Here is a 19600-nt window from a genome sequence, read left to right as displayed (position 1 = left end):
GTCACAAGAATGAAGCAAATAATTACTAACTAAAGGAGCTCTTGATTGTTAAACAAATTCTCCTTGTCAGCACCTTGGAAAATGTATTGAGAACAGTATGGAGAATATTCCTACTCTTGTTAGCATGTAAAGGGTTTAGTGGTCAAACCTTTAAGTACAAAATTCCATAAATACATTAGACCAGAAACCCTGCCTCTAAAATGCAAGTCAGTTAAAAAAAAAAATGGGTTTATAAAGTTTTCTTTGTAATAAATTATATCAGTGCATACCAAGTGATATCAGTGACAACAGTAATTTTGTATTTCGACAGGTTTAACCTGTCCAGCAAACATAGCTAATTTAAACAATTTTGCATCAATTTGAAAATATTTTCCTTATTAAGTAGGCATATTACTCACATTACTGGTACACAGAATTTGCTGAGATCTTAGTTATCATTCTCATTGCAAGTATGCCTTATTGTGCACCAACTTGGCCAAGAAAAATACACTTCACATCAAATATTTTGGGAGATTTAAACTGTTGATTAAAAAATAATTCAACTACCCTTCCCAAGCCAATGCACCTTCAAGGCACTTAACTAGAATTTCCTTATTACCTGAAGTGCTTAATCCTCTACTATGTAAAGCTGCCTTTAAACCAGGTATTGTCATCAAAGTTGGATTGATAGCTACACTTCTTAGCTCAGTGGCATTACAGAACTTTAAATGAGACCACAGTGATAAGTTATCAGCAAAGCGAGTATTGCACTGTTTACAGACAATGGGTTTTAGTGCACACAACACTGATTCTGCCGCGCCTCTGCTGCTTGCACAAGTCACCAGGTCAATACTAGACAAACAAACTTGACAACTGAGCAAATCAATTTCTTTATTTCCACCACAATTGCAAACATTTGGTTGGTAACAGTGTGGCGGAGAACGTCATTGGTAGGGTGAGGGATAACAAGAGGGCATTGGTTGATGTTCTTGGAGGTGAAATGAGCGAACATAACTACTTTGCATTACTTGCCACCATTTACCAGTGGTGGTGCTTACATTTGACCAGTTAGTTAAGGTCAAATCCTCCCTCACTCCAAAATGTTTGGCCTCTTTAGCCTGCAAAGAGACAATGCCATAACCCACCCTATACCTTGTAAACAGCAAATTTCCATGATAGGGAATGGCATATCCAACTGTCCATGTGTTGTGACATCAACACAAATGTACCAAACTTGTGGGGTACACTAACTCACATACTCGAAAATTGTCCTTAACAAATCTTGTTTTATTCCCCTCTTTGTTTTCACAACGTCTCTCTTAATTTCTGCTCTCACACACTAAAACTGATTTTATCATCTCCCACGCATCTCCTGTTACAACCTCGTGATCTAGTCTATGCATGCTTATGCAACTTTTGCTTTGTATCATCTCTAAAAGCGTCTCCTGTGTGCTTATGCAACTTCTGTTCAACTGGATGAAAAAAGTAAAGACATCAAGTTAAAATACATACTACACATTTCTTTCAGTTCTGCAACCTGGGCAAAATTGGTCTCTATTCTTTTAAAAAGTCCCCCTGCATTCCTCAGACACTCACCTATCTTGCTAAGAGCCAATCATAGGATTGTTTATGCCTCTGTTTTGTCTTCACTTTCTTAAGTGTCAAGTAAACAATGGTAATATGAAGCCAATGCAATGGCTTGATTGCCAATAAGCCTAACTGGTAACTTGTTATACCTATTAGCTTCATCACTAAAATGTTCTTTTACTCTTGAAGCCAAGTATCCCAGTCCACACCCCCCCCCCCCTACCTGATGCATGCCTTACATGAGGGAAACTTCTCTTCTGCAGGTATTGCTTTAGGTCCACCTCTGATTTCTGCAACATCCCCTGCTTCCTAGCACGCTCCCCAACACTGTCTGTACCAGAAACCCTCAAAAGAGTCTCTATTCCCTATAGGTGCTCCCAGAGCAGAAACAAAAGGATCAAACTTTCCTCTTCCCATGGCCTCTAAGTACAGGAGATCAATATAATGTTGCCAGGCATTCATCTTACAATGCATGGGTTCTGGCCTTAACCTGTCTGGAAAATGCCCAATCCTAGGAAGACCAAACTGGCAGATGCCATTTTCAGCCATGAACTGTAACTTTCTGGAATTTCAATTTTTTTCTGAAAGGTTTCGGGGAAGAGAGGCAAGAAAATTGTTTACCTTTTCAGTATTAGAGGTTCTCATTTCCTTTGTGTAAGGTTTCCATCATCTGAGAACTGAAAAATGAAATGTTTTTCATTTGCATTAAACCAGACAAGTTTACAAGAAAAATGGGGAACTCTCATGTGCAAATCAATAATCATAAACACCAGGCCAGTGACTGTGCGAGAAACACCTGATGCCCCTGGGATCTGTGTGACATGGCCAATGTCTAAACTTTTAAAAAACTTGTCAACATTATCATCTGAGAAACTTAGCTTGGGTAACCTTAAGTCAACTCTAAGACATTTAATGTTACATAGCAGGAAGACCTCTTTTTCAGTATTAAAAAAATTAACTTTGTGTTTTACAGACAAGATTTATATATTGAAGTGGCACAGACTGTTTCAGTACATCTTCTGAATATTGATAATCATTAATGGCTCTCTCAGAAATACCCTGAAGAAACTGGCCCCTCATAGACCACTTTCATAAATTGCTGCCAGATTAATATTCTTTTGTTTAAATTTAAATAGGCCTTTCTGGCCTCGTTCTCCAGTACAAAATTCAAAAGAATACATTATCTCAAGCGAGGCCAGAAAGGCTAATTTAAATTTAAACAAAAGAATATTAATCCTGCAGCCATTTATGAAAGTGGTCAATGGTTTTGTAGCTTGCATTTGCAGCCAAAAAATCACATGCCCCATCCAATAGCGTACCTATTGTAAACGAGTCATTTCATGAAGCAGTCAGTCAAAAAGGCTAGTTTTTCTTTCTTCTGCCATGGAAGTGAAAGGCCATAGCCACTCAATATATAAAAAAAAAAGGTTGGGAAGCTTTATCCAATGTGAAATAAACGACTGAAAAAAGCTCTTTGGTACAGAGACGCGCACATAGAAAATCACGTGCGACGTCGTAAAGATTATAAGACTTATTGGAGTTCTCTAAAGAAGTGTGGGCCCTGGAAAGACCCTGTTTACTGGGACAGAAAAGTGGAACTTGAGGACCATGTTAATACAGTGCGGGAAAAGATGCCCAGATGTGTTATAACATATGTGAGGTCAAGGTTTCATAACCCTCCAGGCATTCCTTACATGGGGCATAAAAGAGAATAAGGAAATTCTCGTACAAATGCCCATGTCAAGGAGAGCAATTATAAATAACAATTGAATAAGTTCATGAAACATATACAGTCAAAAGAAAATTAAGAGGTGGAAACCTCAATAAAACTGCATGTAAAGTCCCTTGATTAATACCTAATACTCATGAATGCTTCACTACTTAGTACCAGCAATTGCTGTAATTATTCTTCCCTGGTTACCTCACATCTTTTACAAGACATTTGGGCTCACATTTAAAGTTATCACAGGAAGTCAGAATCACTGGAAGTCAATAAGAAAGAGTAAGCACAGCATTCAAAAAGTGCCAAAGTAATTGTGCAGAATTGACAACAGCATAAGTCTTTTACCCAATCAAGAAAGCCTAGTTCCATGTGCATGTTGTAGGTGTCATCCCCATAATGGATCCGCTTAGCAGCATAAATGAGCATCACTGAATGGAGAGATTCAATCCAGTATGTTTCCCTACACTGCAGAGGGTAACAGATTTTGAGTGGCTTTTTCTGTAACTGGAAGATGCATTTTTTGCAACTCTTTCAAATCCTTTACTGCAACATGGCTAATTTGGAAAAGGCAAACTTTTTCATGCAAAGAAACAAAGACATACAGTGGCATGTGCCAATTAATTGCCCGCATGTAATCATAATTTATGCATCTCTATATATTGAGGTGCCCATAATGGCTTTCCTACATGCAGCTACAGCTTCAGGTTTAGTTAAAACCTTTTGCTCATTACGTAGCCATTCTGCTTGCACCGTGACTTTGCATGGCAATTGACATGATTTCCCTGAGTCATAAATAAAGAAAATTATAGAAAAACAAATTAATAGATCAGTATTAATAATAGTAAGTATAATGCTTCTGGTTTTCCATTTTTATAGAAAATTGTGTAACCTTTGAGTTCATGAATTATGCTATGTCTTGTTGGAATTACATAACACAATGTGTTCATAACAACAAAGATTAATAGTAATAATTTTGGTTTCGTGAAATCGTTTTTTTTTGAAGGAGTAGCCTGAGAAAAACTATTTGTACCTTATGACTACTACGCATTCTCTCAATAAACAGTCATTCAAATTACCTGATAATGGTCAGCAATAATCAGCAGGTTAGCATGGAATTCTTGCTCACTGAGTGGACTGTTCTTCGTGCAGAAGTACACATGAGAAATAAATAAACAAACAAACAAACCAAAAGAGAATTACTTTAGTCACACTATAGAAGATTTTTCTGTCCTCCATACTCATATTACATTAATGGTAGGATATTATTGAGGATGCAAATATATCATACCTTGGGTCTCAGTTAGAAAAGTCAGCAGCTCTTTTGTCATAGGGACTTCAATGCTCACTGCTGAAGTTTCACTAGTCTCCTTCAGAGCCGCTCGGGCCGGAGTCACGCAACGCTCCCCGTCCCCACGCCCTACTCCAGTTTACGACCCCTAAAACTTTTTTGGTTCTAAACAGAATCAGTAAAAATAAAAATATTTTTAGGAATAGCATTGAGTGTATCAAGGTTCAACATATACAAAGATTTCAAAAGCATCTTAATAGAAAGAAGATGCCTACACCGTCATGTCTGCTGCTGATCTACTCGAGTCATGCCTTGCATCTGTAGTAACACACTACAGGAAGAAATGGTAGATATCAAAACATAACATTGAACACATTTCTGTACTCACAAATCTCTCAGGGGTTACACTTTGATATCAGATATTGTATGCTTAGATGTGCTGGTCAGCAGAACTTTGCAGAAGTCTACTAGATCCCATGCATCAAACTGACTGCTTGCAGAGATCCTCGCTTGCAAAAAGGAACAATTAAACAAAACAAAGACTGGTGTATAAGTATGTGGCCAAAGAGAAATTAAAATTGAAACCAACTTGTACCTCTCCATTTGCACCATAACCAGGGGTGTTTTTCACTTCTTCCTGGGCAGCAGACATGGACTGATTGGAAACCCTATTCATAATGGTTGCATAACAATACTTTTTCAAGACTGTTGAAGTAATTTAAAAAAGAGGTATTTTAGAACTCAGGTAAGAGAGAAACCAAATAAGAAACTGCTCAGTCCATTTGAGGTATTTTGGTGGAGAGATCATCATTTGGCTTCCTGTAAACTGTTGTTGACTGCCATTTGCTTGCAAGAAGAAATACAACACGAGTTAAGGAGCATTAGAGAAGTGCATTAATAACCTGTGTCAAAGGTTTTTTCTCCCTCTGACCCAATGTTGGCTACTCGAGAGAAACTTGTGTACTGTGGCTCTGTCACGCCACAGGACAATACTCCATGGATCAATCTATGAAAAAGAGAGGCAGATAAGTGACCAGTTACGACAAAACTTAAGAATACTGAGAGAGCGAATTTCAGAAAATTTCCAGCTGAAAACGAAAAGGTACTTACCTCAAATTTACATAGTACTTTGGAGGAGATCCTTCCATGATAGAGGAGGAGAGCCACTTGAATGAATCTCCACATACACATGAAACTGTTATGGACACAACATGACTTTGTCCATTGAAGATTAGTGAATCGCAATCGATGAGTTTTCCACAATAACAGCATACTGGGGAGAGAGTGTTACCAAAAAAAAGAATGCAAAGTTCGCAGAGCTCCCTCGCTGCAGAGATAATTTATATGGGGTCGTTCTCTGCCAAAGGCGCAGTGATCTACATTCTTTGTGGTGTATGTTCTGCATGTGGAGTGAAAATTGGTGAAACAGGATCAGAGAAAGGCAAAGAAATACGCGAAGATGGAATAGAAGACGCTAAAGGAAAAGAAAAGCGTGTGATAGATGGTGTAGAAACAAGAAAGGGGTCCGCACTAGCTGTGCTTCCAGTTGATGATAAGCTCAGTTGGCTCCATGCAAGTCCTTTCCTCTCCATTTTCTCCTCAAAAGCTAACAGAAGAGCCTCCATCAGCTCCACATTATGTGTACTTGAGGTCGCTTTTGTTAGATTTAACGCGCATTTTGCCATTTTGACGCAGCCTTTGATGCCAAGAAGTCTAGTCTGCTCTCTTGAGTTCGAGGAAGCTCTATGTTGAAAGAGAACTGAAGAGCTCGATCTGTTGGCCGCTTTTTCTTGGGCATAGATGGGTTATTTCCGTCAGCCATGACGCACAAATTCCACAATAAATATCCTTCAAGCAGCGACAGCTAAGAATGTTGCCGAACTACCACTAGAGTTGTGAAATTCTGGCTTCTAATCGCACTTACTTGCGAACTTATTCATTCTTTAGATGCAGTGTCACAAACAATATTGCGCATGCAGTATTTATGACGCCGCTAGATTCAATTGGAATAATGTGAAGGCTCAGCCAACCGCTGTGTACAAGGGGCTTGGGGATGTAAGCCGAAGTTACACGGCGCAGCAGAAAGGTATTTTTTCTGCGCATGCGCGAGCGGAATTAGTTTGTCGCGTTCGGCGCCATTTGTAGAGTTTTCGACGCGTTTCTGCGAGGTTTCACTGGACGATCGACACCGTTTTGTAATATTTTGTGAATATGGATGAAAAAGTATGACAAGTTCACCAACATTTCTAACTCTGTGGATACTCATGGTGTTTGCTGGCTCTTCGGTTGAGGATATTCTAATGATCAAAGTGCGAACAAAACGCGTGAAAAGCCCAAAAACTTGAAGTTTGAGATTTGAGTTACTGAAGATCAATATGTACACATGAGACAACAAACCTTGAAGGTTAGTCTTAAGATGTTGATGTTTTATTTTTGTCAATCACAAAGTTGTCTGTGGAGGCGATCGTGAGATATTTGATCCGAGGAAAGATAGAAATTTAGAGTTTGATATTACTTTACTTCAACTTCGAAGTAGAATTGCGTTAAGTTTGAGGTGGCCCCCAAGCATCAAATCACTTTAAATAACATCGTCTTTTCCTTCTCTTTACAGTCATATAGGACACAAGGCTTTAAAAAATGTTCCAGCTTCAGGATTAAGTTGCTCTAACTACAACCCTCGGCGAATTATTTTTCGGGAGGTTTTGGTGGATTTTTCAAGTCATGACCCAAAACCGTCTTTGGCCTTTTTGCTCTCTAAGTCTGTTGAATATGGTGGGTAGGCATGTGTCTTAACAACGGTTATGGTCTTACCTCAATCAACTACGGTTTTGGCTTATTTTTTTACTGTGTTTTGGCGGTAATTTTTATTATTGCCTTTTCGAGCTTCATGTGCTAACTAGAGGAAAAAATTCGGTAAAACGTATTTATCAATTGGCCCCCAAATCCCTTTCTATTGTCAGTTCATTGTTTATTTATCAAGCTTTCGGTCTAACTAGTCCATTAACCTAAAAAAAATGCGTGGGCTTTGTCTCATGAGTAAAACTGGTGCCCTTTTCTTCATGTTCATGTGTTATTCGAAACGAATGGCGTCAGCTGTATTCTGTCCTGTTCATTTCAGTACAATGCTTCGCCTTGCGAAATGAATGTTGAGTCGAAGTGCACTATGAATTTCAAACCAGTTGAGTTATATTTCACTTTGCTGTATATGTCGTGATCATGAAATTCTTATTTATTAAGATTGATGATATGAATTAACTTTTATGTTCTCTTCTGTTTAAGGTAATGTGAAGTGACCCAATAATTGGTAGTATAGACAGAATGGTTGGCAGTGACATTTACTGTGGCAAGCTGTTATTCAAGAATTTGTCATTATTCCCAGAAGGTTACCACTGGTTTAAATTATTAGTCTTTTGTTCTTTGTACACAACTTGCCTAGACTAATATGCTATATGGGAGTTATGCCTACTTTATTTGTAAAATTGGTAAAATTACCAATAAAATTTCCAATAAAGTTTTCAGAAGTTTTGTCCAGATTTCATTGAAAATGAATGTGAGGAGTGATCAGTCATATTGCTTAAGAGTGTTTAAGCTTCCAGGATGAGAGCTAATAAATTTATTGAGTGATTCATACATGATTTGTCTCCTGTAAAATTGTCACAGCTAAGCCCCCTGGCAAATGTCTATAAATTTCTTTAATATAGCAGCCAGGTTGGTGTTCAGTACCACTTAAAATGCAGTATCAAAGTCTCCTTTTGACTTCAGTCTTATTTCTCTAAAATCTTATAGGTATAAGTGATCCATTTTCATAAAAACGCAAAACTCTCCTCGTTATTTTAATCTGAGTTTAGTCAGTCTTGTTTCCAGGGGATACAAGCCTTGGGGAAAAGTTTGGGTTTTGTCCTCACTGATACTATCAGCTGTGCAGGTTCTTATGAAATTGTCAGATAACTCTCATAACTTAATAGGTTGCAAAAGGTGTATGTGATGTTTTTGGGCTGTAAGAAGGATGGATGAAGTCAAACATATTTTTTATTAGGAAAATAATTGATTCAGTTGTGATTTGTTAAAAAAACTTTTCAACCAAAACCTAAACTTCTGTGAACTTTTACTTTTTGCAAATACATTGCACTAGCAGTTTAAGCTCTAAAACACTCAAAGGAATTGAACTCGATTGTACACGCTTTTGCATTTGGAAAATCAATCAATGTGACTTCCTTTCACACCACACAACCATATTAAGACTAGGGTGCTTCCGTCTAAGTTACAGAGGGAAAAATGACAAGAAAAGTTGTCTCAAGAAGTTGCTCTACTATTGTTTTCCAATGCATTTTCCTGCTTGACTTTTTTCACGGGAAACCCACAGAGGCATGTAGCAGCAGTTATCCACTTCAAACAGAAATTTACTGAACAAGTGCAGACAAAATGCCTCTCTGGTTGATCTATGTAAAAGCCCAGAACTGCCCAAAAACATCACATACACCTTCCGCAACGTTGCGTTTCAACCTATTAAGTTACAAGAGTTGTCTGACAATTTGATGAGAACCTGTACAGCTGATAGTATCAGTGAGGAAGCTCTCATCGTGGAAGCTTAAACACTCTTAAGGAATATGACTGATCACTTCTCACATTCATTTTCAATGAAATCTGGACAAAACTTCTGAAAACTTTATTGGAAATTTTATTGGTAATTTTACCAATTTTACAAATAAAGTAGGCATAACTCCCATATAGCATATTAGTCTAGGCAAGTTGTGTACAGGGAACAAAAGACTAATAATTTAAACCAGTGGTAAGCTTCTGGGAATAATGACAAATTCTTGAATAACAGCTTGCCACAGTAAATGTCACTGCCAACCATTCTGTCTATACTACCAATTATTGGGTCACTTCACATTACCTTAAACAGAAGAGAACATAAAAGTTAATTCATATCATCAATCTTAATAAATAAGAATTTCATGATCACGACATATACAGCAAAGTGAAATATAACTCAACTGGTTTGAAATTCATAGTGCACTTCGACTCAACATTCATTTCGCAAGGCGAAGCATTGTACTGAAATGAACAGGACAGAATACAGCTGACGCCATTCGTTTCGAATAACACATGAACATGAAGAAAAGGGCACCAGTTTTACTCATGAGACAAAGCCCACGCATTTTTTTGAGGTTAATGGACTAGTTAGACCGAAAGTTAGATCAATAAACAATGAACTGACAATAGAAAGGGATTTGGGGGCCAATTGATAAATACGTTTTACCGAATTTTTTCCTCTAGTTAGCACATGAAGCTCGAAAAGGCAATAATAAAAATTACCGCCAAAACACAGTAAAAAAATAAGCCAAAACCGTAGTTGATTGAGGTAAGACCATAACCGTTGTTAAGACACATGCCTACCCACCATATTCAACAGACTTAGAGAGCAAAAAGGCCAAAGACGGTTTTGGGTCATGACTTGAAAAATCCACCAAAACCTCCCGAAAAATAATTCGCCGAGGGTTGTAGTTAGAGCAACTTAATCCTGAAGCTGGAACATCTTTTAAAGCCTTGTGTCCTATATGACTGTAAAGAGAAGGAAAAGACGATGTTATTTAAAGTGATTTGATGCTTGGGGGCCACCTCAAACTTAACGCAATTCTACTTCGAAGTTGAAGTAAAGTAATATCAAACTCTAAATTTCTATCTTTCCTCGGATCAAATATCTCACGATCGTCTCCACAGACAACTTTGTGATTCACAAAAATAAAACATCAACATCTTAAGACTAACCTTCAAGGTTTGTTGTCTCATGTGTACATATTGATCTTCAGTAACTCAAATCTCAAACTTCAAGTTTTTGGGCTTTTTTCGCGTTTTGTTCGCACTTTGATCATTAAAATATCCTCAACCGAAGAGCCAGCAAACACCATGAGTATCCACAGCGTTAGAAATGTTGGTGAACTTGTCATACTCCTTCATCCATATGCACAAAATATTACAAAAAGGTGTCGATCGTCCAGTGAAACCTCGCAGAAACGCGTCGAAAACTCTACAAATGGCGCCGAACGCGACAAACTAACTCCGCTCGCGCATGCGCAGACAAAATGCCTCTCTGCTACACGGCGCGAATTTTGAAAACACAACTGTACGACTGCAGAGTCGACCGTAGATCATACTTTGAACGGCCAAACGATGTTTAGGTGCCAAATAGAATCAAAATAAGCTAAATTCTGGGAGTGAGAGTCAACAAGACTCAATTTCTTCTAATTTTTGACCCAAAGTAATACTTTTACAGTGTCCTCCATGCACACCGTTTCTCTTATGGTGGGACCGTTGGTCGCAATATTGCATGATTCTTTCATTTGAGCTGAAATCAAGGGGCGGAGCCAACCTTTTTATAGCGCGCCTTCGTGTTTGAATCTGCTTAAGCCGTGAACGCCTCGTCACGTGAACTCTAACTCTAAGATAGTAACGTGAGGAATTTACATAGCAACGACCATCGTATTTATATAATTAAAAAATTAATTAATTAATTGAACGAAGATTATTATTACTACTTTATATCTGCAACGATTACAATATTTTCGGAAAAAAATTCTGAAAACTATTCCAACCTATTTTTTTTTTTTTTTTCACACCAATATCTTTTAAGCACAAAAGCTCACGAATAAAATAGATACCGGGATAGTACGAGAGTGCACGGTGTGCGAAATATGAAACATTTATGCATTTTTTCTTCAGTGTCTCCTTACTCGGAACTGGTCAGCTCAGACGACCACCACAAACCGTATAATAATATCCAAACTTTAATGATTATTCAATCTAAGAGAAGTACATTTGTAATTGGAAATCAGAAAACGCAAATTTAGTCTTAGTCTCATGGCAAAATTCAAGAAAACATGACTGGAAAGTTACTTCTGTGGCGGGTCGTAAAAACAGGTTTCTCACATAGAGGGGACTGGTTATGAAGGCCGGCATACATCAGAAAGCTAGGTTATTGTTCGAGTTCATTGAAGCCAACCAAGCGTGACCGTGCACACACGTTCAAGATGGCGGGGAGCTAGAAGACTTGTGTACATGGTTTGATCTGTTTCTAAAGCGTCATGATGTAGTTCTGTCCACTGGGACAGTTTATTTAAGTATCTAAACTCGAAATTACAATGCCTGGCGACAACTGTGCCGTGTTTGGTTGCGGTACATGTCGTAGAACGAAACGAATCGGCATATTTAAGTTGCCCTCGCTGCGAAATGCCGAGTATGAAAAATGGCGCAAAGAGTGGCTGAATCAGCTGACCAAAACAAGAATTAACGACAAAGATTTCCAAAGTCAAATCGATAAAGGAAATGTATTCACATGTGAGAAGCATTTCGATCCAAAGGATATCGAAACGTGTAAGTATTCGAGTAATTTTTGCATTTTCAATTCTGTTTGGCCAGCTCACAAACCTACACGCTTACTGCAGTACCAACAGCAGTTGTCGTGCTTATTCTTATTAATATTGCTTTTCTTTTATTTCTATTTCAGTTCCACCGGAAAAAATGGTAAAGAAAAAGCTAAAGCTAAAGTTTGGAGCTTTACTGACTTTAAATTTTCCAAAGAGAAGTCATGACTCAGTAAACCCTCCTTCACGACCATTGAGGTCTGTTGTGCAAGATCAACCTGCGGTTGAAGTCAACAAGAAATGCTATAGCAGCTTTATTGAAGTATGTAAAAGAGTCAAAACGCTGAAAACATTGCAGGAGTGGACGGTGAATGAACTTAGCGATAGAATGCTTTTTCAAAAGAAAACAGCAGGAGTAACTCTTCCAGAAATTGAGCTAATGATCGATGACAGCCTTGGGTTTTCAATTTCTGTATATGGATGGCTACTCCCAGAAGACCATGATATATATACTACAAACTTGAGATCAGTTTGCAATATAACTGTCTCTGATCTTCTCAAATCTATAAATAGCCTGCAAATCTGTCCTGGTGTTGAGCCTTATGAGTTATCTAGCAAAATAGTTCATCACTCGATTCCCAAGCCTGACGATCCATTGTTCGCTGACAGTGATAGCTCATTTCCACATCAAGAATATTGGAGAACAAAGAACTGCTCTGTCTTGTGTGAAAGTGACGATTCACAATGTCCCAGCTGTCACCAATATTCACACAAGTCAGAGATAAATCACAAGGCTAAAGAGAAGAAGCTGAATGAGCCTGCCCACTTATTTTCTCCAGTATCTCAGACAGCCACACAGCGGATTAAACTCACTCTGCAGAGGCAGCGGCTTAGGTGTGCGGAGCTCGAACAAAAGATTGTAGAAATGGAGGCTGAAATAAAGAAATCAAGCGTAGAGGTAGATCATCAGCTGGGTGAGGACTTGACTAACATTCTAAGTAAATCAGGCAAAAAACTAACACCGTTCATGGAGCTGTTCTGGCAGCAACAAAAAAAGTTGATGGGTTGCAGCTCTGCCGGTGTAAGATTCCATCTGATGATAATACGATATTGTTTGTCGCTTGCTACAAAATCTCCAGCATGTTACGAAGAACTGCGGAGAAGTGGCATCCTGGTGCTTCCAAGTCAAAGAACCCTCAAAGACTACAGGAACTGTATTCGTCCAAAGGCAGGATTTCAAGAGGAAGTTATTGAGGAGTTAAAAGAGATGACCAATAGTTACTTTGATGTACAAAGGTACATAGTACTTTTGTTTGACGAGATGAAAGTCAGTTCAAACCTAGTGTTTGACAAAACAACTGGTGAACTTATTGGTTACTTAGATCTGGGAGATCCAGACCTCAACTTTGCAACGCTCAACAAAGTTGATGAAATTGCCTGTCGTGCTTTGGTGTTTTTCATCAGAGGTGTTTTCACTGAACTCAAGTTCAGCCTTGCTTATTTTGCTACTAATGGGATAACATCATACCAGCTCATGCCTCTCTTCTGGGAAGCGATATTTGTTCTTGAGAAGGTATGCAACCTTTGGGTAATTGCCAGTACATCCGATGGAGCTTCTCCAAACAGGAGATTCTATCGAATGCACAAATCATTAGATGGTAATGCTGCCGATGAAGTGTGCTATCGCACATTGAACTTCTATGCACCACATCGTTACGTATACTTCTTCTCTGATGCGCCTCACCTCATCAAAACCACAAGAAATTGCCTTTACAGTTCAGGACATGGAAAATGCACTCGGTAAGTATCTTTAATTACACATTGTACACAATTCATAATAAACAATCAATATATGCCATTTTAACCCTACATATGATCATGACTGAGTACCACAAAAAACCAAAGTACTGTAATTACGAAAAGTGTGATAAATCCTACCCTTGGGATTTTCCCTAGAATTTTGTGTAAGGGAGTAAAATTTATTTGTTTTGAGGATTTTAAAGATTAAATAATATTTAAAAATTTCTGATTTTTAATTGATATTAGGTACATGTGGAATGATGGCAATTATGTATTGTGGCAACATATAGTGCAGCTGTTCCATCAAGATGCAGAAAATGGTCTCAAGTTAGTACCCAGATTAACTTACGATCATATCAAGTTAAACTCGTATTCTACCATGCGAGTAAGTTTAGCAGCTCAGGTACTGAGTGCTACTGTAGCTACAGTGTTGAGGTCATTTGGTCCACCTGACACAGAGGCAACCTCTAAATTGTGCATGATGATGGATTCATATTTTGACTGCCTCAATGTGCAAAGCACTACTGAGCACATCAGAAAGAAGAAACCTTTCCTTGCCCCATACATGTCACAGAATGATGGTAGATTTCTCTGGTTGACCAATGACTTCCTTGGTTTTCTGAGGGACTGGAAACACAGCATCATCAATCACCCTGGTAATTTCACTCAAAATGCCAGAAGTAAGATGTTCCTGTCATGGCAGACCTACGAGGGTTTGCAAATCACTGCACATTCACTGAATGAAGCAACAAAATTTCTTTTCAATGAAGGTGAGAACGACTTTTTATGTTATCAGTTACTAGTGTTTTTAAAATAACAAGTAAAACGCCAGTAACCATATAATAAAACAGAACATTTCACTGTGGCTTGAATTGTATTTATTTGTTTTCACGTCTCAAAAATAAAATATAATTATGTACTTGTATCTCTGTGTACAGTAGTATTCTCTATAATTATAAAAGTCCATTTAAGAGAGCAGCAAGGTTTTTGTGAAAAATCCATTTTTCAGCATTAAACAACCAAGTAGGTCTATTTAATGTAGGATCAGATGAAAAAGGTAGGGTTAGGCTGCTTTTTAGTGTTAGGGTTAAGTCAGTAAAACACCATTTATCATTCCAGAAACATGCAAATTGTATGGTTATGGTTCGGTAATATGGGCTAACCCATTGATCAACCGATCAAAGCATGACACTTGTTTGACTTATATCATAATCTCCTGTGATTGGTTGAACTGCTGGCTAGCCCACTTTTCCTCACAATAACCCTGCAATTTGCATATTTACAGAAATACATGGCATTTTACTGATTGGAGAACTGTTAATTAGAGTGCTTTTCATAAACCCTTGAAACTAAATATACTTATTAAGTTTCTAGTAATAGTAATGACCATGAATTTACAACAAGAACAAGCTAAAAAGTAAATTAAAAATTCAAGGGCTTATGAAACCACTCTATCACATAATATAACATTATTATTGATTAATTTTATTCTAAATTAAAGGTATGGAGTTTGTTCTATCGGAAAGATTTTGCCAAGATCCACTTGAGGAATACTCTGGAAACCAACGAAAGCTTGGAAGAAGGAACGACAATCCTGATATGAAGATGTTCGGTTATAATAACAATACCATTAGGGTACAGCGAGCTGTTTCTTGTCCATCAGGTAACACACAAGGCAGGAAAGACCGCGATAAATCATGGGTCAATGTATCTAATGACCCTGTTGCCAAAAGAAAGAAGAAATAGACATGCATTATGCAACCATAATTTATTGCAATATGGCAGTTACAAAATATCAATCAAATGGTACCAGGAGAAGATCAAGAGATAACTCTTAGTCCAATGACTATATTTAATGCATGATTTTTGTGCTCACTCTATTGTATTAACTAAACTATACTTGTTACCATTTCAATTAGCTGAAAGTAATTATAAATTGTGACAAGTATTTATTTGATTCCAGAGAGATGAGGAACACGGGTTTCATGCATACAGTCAGTAACAGCTTTTAAATGTAATGATAAAATGTTCATTTTGTATAACATCAATAACAATGTTTCTTGGGAAAAGTATAAGCCAGGTAACTTTTAATGCTCATTAAAATCCTCTGAGTCAATCAATACAATTTTAGCAATATGGTGAAAAGTCGTTAAAATTTATATTGGACTAGGACTGCCTGTCATTTTCAGATTCTTTACAAGCTCTGCTTATGTCCTTACGTAGCGCTTTGGATTTCAACTGCTTTGCTTGTACCTTATGCTTCTGTATGATATCCTTTGCGAAAGAAAAGGAGCGGACTCTTACATACAGTTGAATGATGTTATGTAGTATATCTTTGGCAACAGTGCTTTCTGCTGTAAGTTCAGCATCAGACAAAATTAAATGATATGCAGAGACTACATCTATGTCATGGGTGGATCTTGATCTAATGTCAGTACAATCAAGCTTTCTTATGTCAGCCTTTGAAGTTATATCCCTAAAATAGTGCTCAACTCTTTCAAAAATTGTTTGGGTATTCTTTGTTATTGTCCATAAGCCTCCACGGTTTAAAGATGAAGTTAGCCTCTGGCTATCTGAAACTGCCTGATCATCTGACTTTCCAACCTTAAGAATTGAGATTACTTGCTCAATTTCCGGTGATTTTTTACTATTTGCCAGTTTGTTATGAAGTTTATGTAGAACATATCCTCCTATGTACTGTAGTCCAGCTTCTTCTTCAGCTGAGAGTTTAGTTAATGGTGCACAAGTACAAATACTAGAGTCTTTGACTTTCTCCTTGCTGCTAGCCAATATACAATCTGCCACTTTGGTAGATAGCAATGTCGCTGCATCCCTAGATAACCCCTTAAAATAAATTACTGCATTTGAGACTACTGAAGAGTAGAAGGAAGTATAGAATTGTTCCGCGTTGCCAGACTTGACCAAGCGACCATACATGTCTTTGATTTCGCTTATACCTCCAATTGCTGGATTTGTTTGGTAGGTATTTATTTCCTCTCTAATCGAACTTGGATACAATTTCTTTCCAACTATTTTGGCTTTTGCTTTGTGGATGATTTCACAATAAATCTCGAAGCTGAACTCCTCTGTTTCCCTTGGCTTTTCGGACGAATCTGCACTATTTTGATCTTTGTGCTTCGCTGTTTTGTGTCGCTTTAACCCACTCTTGCTTTTGCACTTCTTGGAACACAGTTCGCATACTAGGTCATCGAATTCGACCTATTACAAATAGATATGATATTAAAAAGGTTACAGAATACCCGTCGATATAAAAGCACGATAAACAGTTGAACTCGATCTTGTCAAACATACCGAAATGGTAATAGCAAAACAGTTGTTTTCTCTCGCTTTTTAAACTGATGAGGAAGGTTATAATACTTAAATCGTCAGCAGCTTCTGTAAAGTATTCATCTAGCTCTTCTTCCTCTTCTAAAATGTCTAAAATGGCATCAAAATCGTCTCCGAAAATAAAAAGGTCACTACTATCCGCCATGTTGCCTTGTAGTACAAATCAAGGATGTGCACGTTCGCGTGACGTCACGGTCCGTTTCAACCTCAGGAGCCGAACAATAGGCCGGCCCTTTCATGTATGCCGGCCTTCATAACCAGTCCCCTCTATTAACTAAGGAGAGACAATTAACTGAGATGATCAAAAGTACAGCGTAAAGGTAATTTTCTTCCGATATATGTCACTGATATATCTCTACAGCAATGTAACAAAGAGCGCACAGCACTTTATCGCAATTTATGGCTTAAGCAAAATATATCACTTGGACACGATAAGGTACCTGCTGGTGAACACTTGAAATGCGACAAGGAGCTTCGGCGACTTTCTTGATTTCACTTTTGATGTTAAAATTGGACCTAATGCCAAATAAATGCTGTTAGAGTGAATAGAAAATTAAATCGACGACTATGAATTTCGTAAGTTACTTTAATGCATGATGGTTAAAAGAAAAAAAAGGTGAATTCAGTTGTATTGGAATAATCTCTAGTTATTGCACTAAGTCCAGTTAATTCCTTTCCCATCTTGATCGATATCTCAGGAAGAATTAAGTTCGGGTGCCGTACCAAAATAACGTGACTATGACACTTTTTAAATGTTAGACCGGGTTTGAAAGATCAGAGTACGCCATTTAATAGGTTCTGGATGGAGGGGGGGGGGGGGGGAAGGGGGTAGAAATGTCAGTTGTCAGTTCAAATCTCGGCCATGTGTCAGTTGTCAGTTAAATGACTGTTAATGATTAACTTGGCAAGTTAACTATTACTTTCCGACACTATAATTTTGGCTGAAAAGAACATATAGCGTAAATTCGAAGATTTAGTCGAAAACTGATACAATAACAACTGCTTTTTCTTAGTTCTGGAATGAAAAAAGATTTTTCAAGTGACTTTTGGTCATTGTTTAAGTCAGTTACGACTCTTCTGAACACAAACTTCTGTTTTCCTACCTGCTTTCAAGAAGTAAACTTTCCATTTTTGTTGCTCAAACAACCACATCCCCAGGCAACAACAGAGGCCATGGCTGACATATTTGTTTACAAGTCGCCCGCAGATCTGATCGCGCGCGCCATCGCTTATTTCTCTCGCGAGTAATTTGCTTGCGTGTATCTTGGAATCCATTCTCCGGGGGGTCAATAAAACCCTTTCGAGCCTCCTTTACCGATGTTTGGTAACGTTAAGGCCCATCCTTACTTATGTATCTCAAGGTGAGAGAAATCCATAAAAAAAAATCGACCAAACCGCCGTAACTTCGTTGTCTGTTTTTTTTTTTTTTTTTAAAGATTGTGGCTGATTGACACCTGTCCTTACCGAAGTATTAGTTGGAGTCTCTTATCTACTCAAACCAGCAATCATATAAAAAAAAAAAGACTCTCCGGTTCTAAGAATTTGTTCGCCTTGACTGTTTCACTTTTGAGGACTAGCAAAGGCTAAGAAAATCTAAAAAGTAATAGAGCATAGGTTTTCTTTCATTTTGGCCGCTGACTTAAGCCCCATTGCGACTTGTTACACCTCGGCGTGGGTTATTACGCCAGTAAACCGATAGAAAGTGTGATGTTTCAGTTGATTTAATAACTAACTTGCGTAGACCATTCAGAATCAGCTGTTTACGTTAGGTATATTCATATTATATGAGTAAATAAAGTGACCCTCATAAGAGAAAATGGACACAACTCAATAGAACAATGTGTGAAAAGCTCCCATTTATCTAATACTCCGTTTTTGAGTGTTTGGTAAGCCTTATATAATATTGCGTTACTTTCATTATCAGCGACGTAAATGTTCAGTAACAATGCGATTGTAACCATTCTAGCGAAAGTGGCGGCAATTAAATATTTCACAGAGGAGGGAATGGCTTTGAAGTGGACTATGATTTCTACCACATTGTCGACCTACTTATTTACGTAATTATTTAAAAAAGTCGTCGATCATGAGTTAAGGGCAGGGGAGGAGGGTAATCGAGAGCCGGTTAAACTATTAACTTTTGTAGCATCATCTAGAAAAATCTTGAATTAGCTCTCTAAAAATACTTCTGCGAAAGAGTTTTATCATGGCTAATCGAATGGAGTGTCCCACTTCATATTCATCGAAAAAACCTCCCTTCAAACTTCATCGACCAAAGTTATTTCTAAGAGTCCAAAAAGGCTCTACACGCTGTTTAACAGTGCAAATCTAACTATCTGACGTAATCACTTCTTGTTAACAGGGACTTGTCGAATAATCAGTTAAAGAACTTACCCCTGGGAGTTTTCAACAGGACTACACGGCTCTTGACACTGTAAGTACCAACCGACACAAATAACTCTTTATTTATCGCTGCGACGTGGGAGAGACTGAAACAGTCTCACGCAGAATTTC

General features: G+C 37.9%; 2 protein-coding genes and 3 long non-coding RNA genes across 5 annotated transcripts; 1 reads left to right on the top strand and 4 right to left on the bottom strand.

Annotated features, from left to right (window-relative positions):
• Positions 1–1038: 1038 nt before the first annotated feature.
• LOC148737373 (uncharacterized) lies at positions 1039–4399 on the bottom strand. Its single transcript, XR_015997404.1, has 4 exons — positions 4366–4399; positions 3635–3754; positions 1790–2243; positions 1039–1451 (listed from the first exon to the last, which is right to left on the bottom strand). It is a non-coding gene; the product is annotated as an uncharacterized LOC148737373 (long non-coding RNA).
• A 183-nt stretch (positions 4400–4582) lies between these two features.
• On the bottom strand, positions 4583–6516 carry LOC148737372 (uncharacterized). The gene is made up of 4 exons (XM_088751306.1): positions 5480–6516; positions 5173–5282; positions 4853–4908; positions 4583–4742 (listed from the first exon to the last, which is right to left on the bottom strand). Exons 1-4 carry the CDS (start codon positions 5847–5849, stop codon positions 4649–4651), a joined length of 630 nt encoding a protein of 209 aa, XP_088607432.1. The 5' UTR covers positions 5850–6516; the 3' UTR covers positions 4583–4648.
• Positions 6517–6853: 337 nt separating this feature from the next.
• LOC148737371 (uncharacterized) lies at positions 6854–8207 on the top strand. The gene is made up of 3 exons (XR_015997402.1): positions 6854–6981; positions 7189–7349; positions 7857–8207. It is a non-coding gene; the product is annotated as an uncharacterized LOC148737371 (long non-coding RNA).
• A 213-nt stretch (positions 8208–8420) lies between these two features.
• Positions 8421–10630, bottom strand: LOC148737370 (uncharacterized). Its single transcript, XR_015997403.1, has 3 exons — positions 10350–10630; positions 9982–10142; positions 8421–9474 (listed from the first exon to the last, which is right to left on the bottom strand). It is a non-coding gene; the product is annotated as an uncharacterized LOC148737370 (long non-coding RNA).
• A 5055-nt stretch (positions 10631–15685) lies between these two features.
• Positions 15686–17360, bottom strand: LOC148737369 (uncharacterized). Its single transcript, XM_088751312.1, has 2 exons — positions 17126–17360; positions 15686–16962 (listed from the first exon to the last, which is right to left on the bottom strand). Exons 1-2 carry the CDS (start codon positions 17232–17234, stop codon positions 15908–15910), a joined length of 1164 nt encoding a protein of 387 aa, XP_088607438.1. The 5' UTR covers positions 17235–17360; the 3' UTR covers positions 15686–15907.
• Between the last annotated feature and the right edge of the window lie 2240 nt (positions 17361–19600).

This window comes from Stylophora pistillata, chromosome 2 (genome assembly GCF_964205215.1).
Source record: "Stylophora pistillata chromosome 2, jaStyPist1.2, whole genome shotgun sequence".
NCBI lineage: Eukaryota > Metazoa > Cnidaria > Anthozoa > Scleractinia > Pocilloporidae > Stylophora > Stylophora pistillata.
The sequence above is the reverse complement of the archived record's forward strand: the minus strand, read 5'-3'. Positions and strand labels throughout refer to the sequence as shown.

Coding starts and splice junctions, on each gene's coding strand:
- LOC148737372 (XM_088751306.1), bottom strand. CDS start 5,849: ATGCTGTTATTGTGGAAAACTCATCGATTGCGATTCACTAATCTTCAA. Junction 5,283..5,479: donor AGAAAAAACCTTTGACACAG/GTTATTAATGCA, acceptor TTACTTCAACAG/TCTTGAAAAAGTATTGTTAT. Junction 4,743..4,852: donor TCAGCAGCAGACATGACGGT/GTAGGCATCTTC, acceptor GATTCTGTTTAG/AACCAAAAAAGTTTTAGGGG.
- LOC148737369 (XM_088751312.1), bottom strand. CDS start 17,234: ATGGCGGATAGTAGTGACCTTTTTATTTTCGGAGACGATTTTGATGCC. Junction 16,963..17,125: donor CTTTACAGAAGCTGCTGACG/ATTTAAGTATTA, acceptor TCTATTTGTAAT/AGGTCGAATTCGATGACCTA.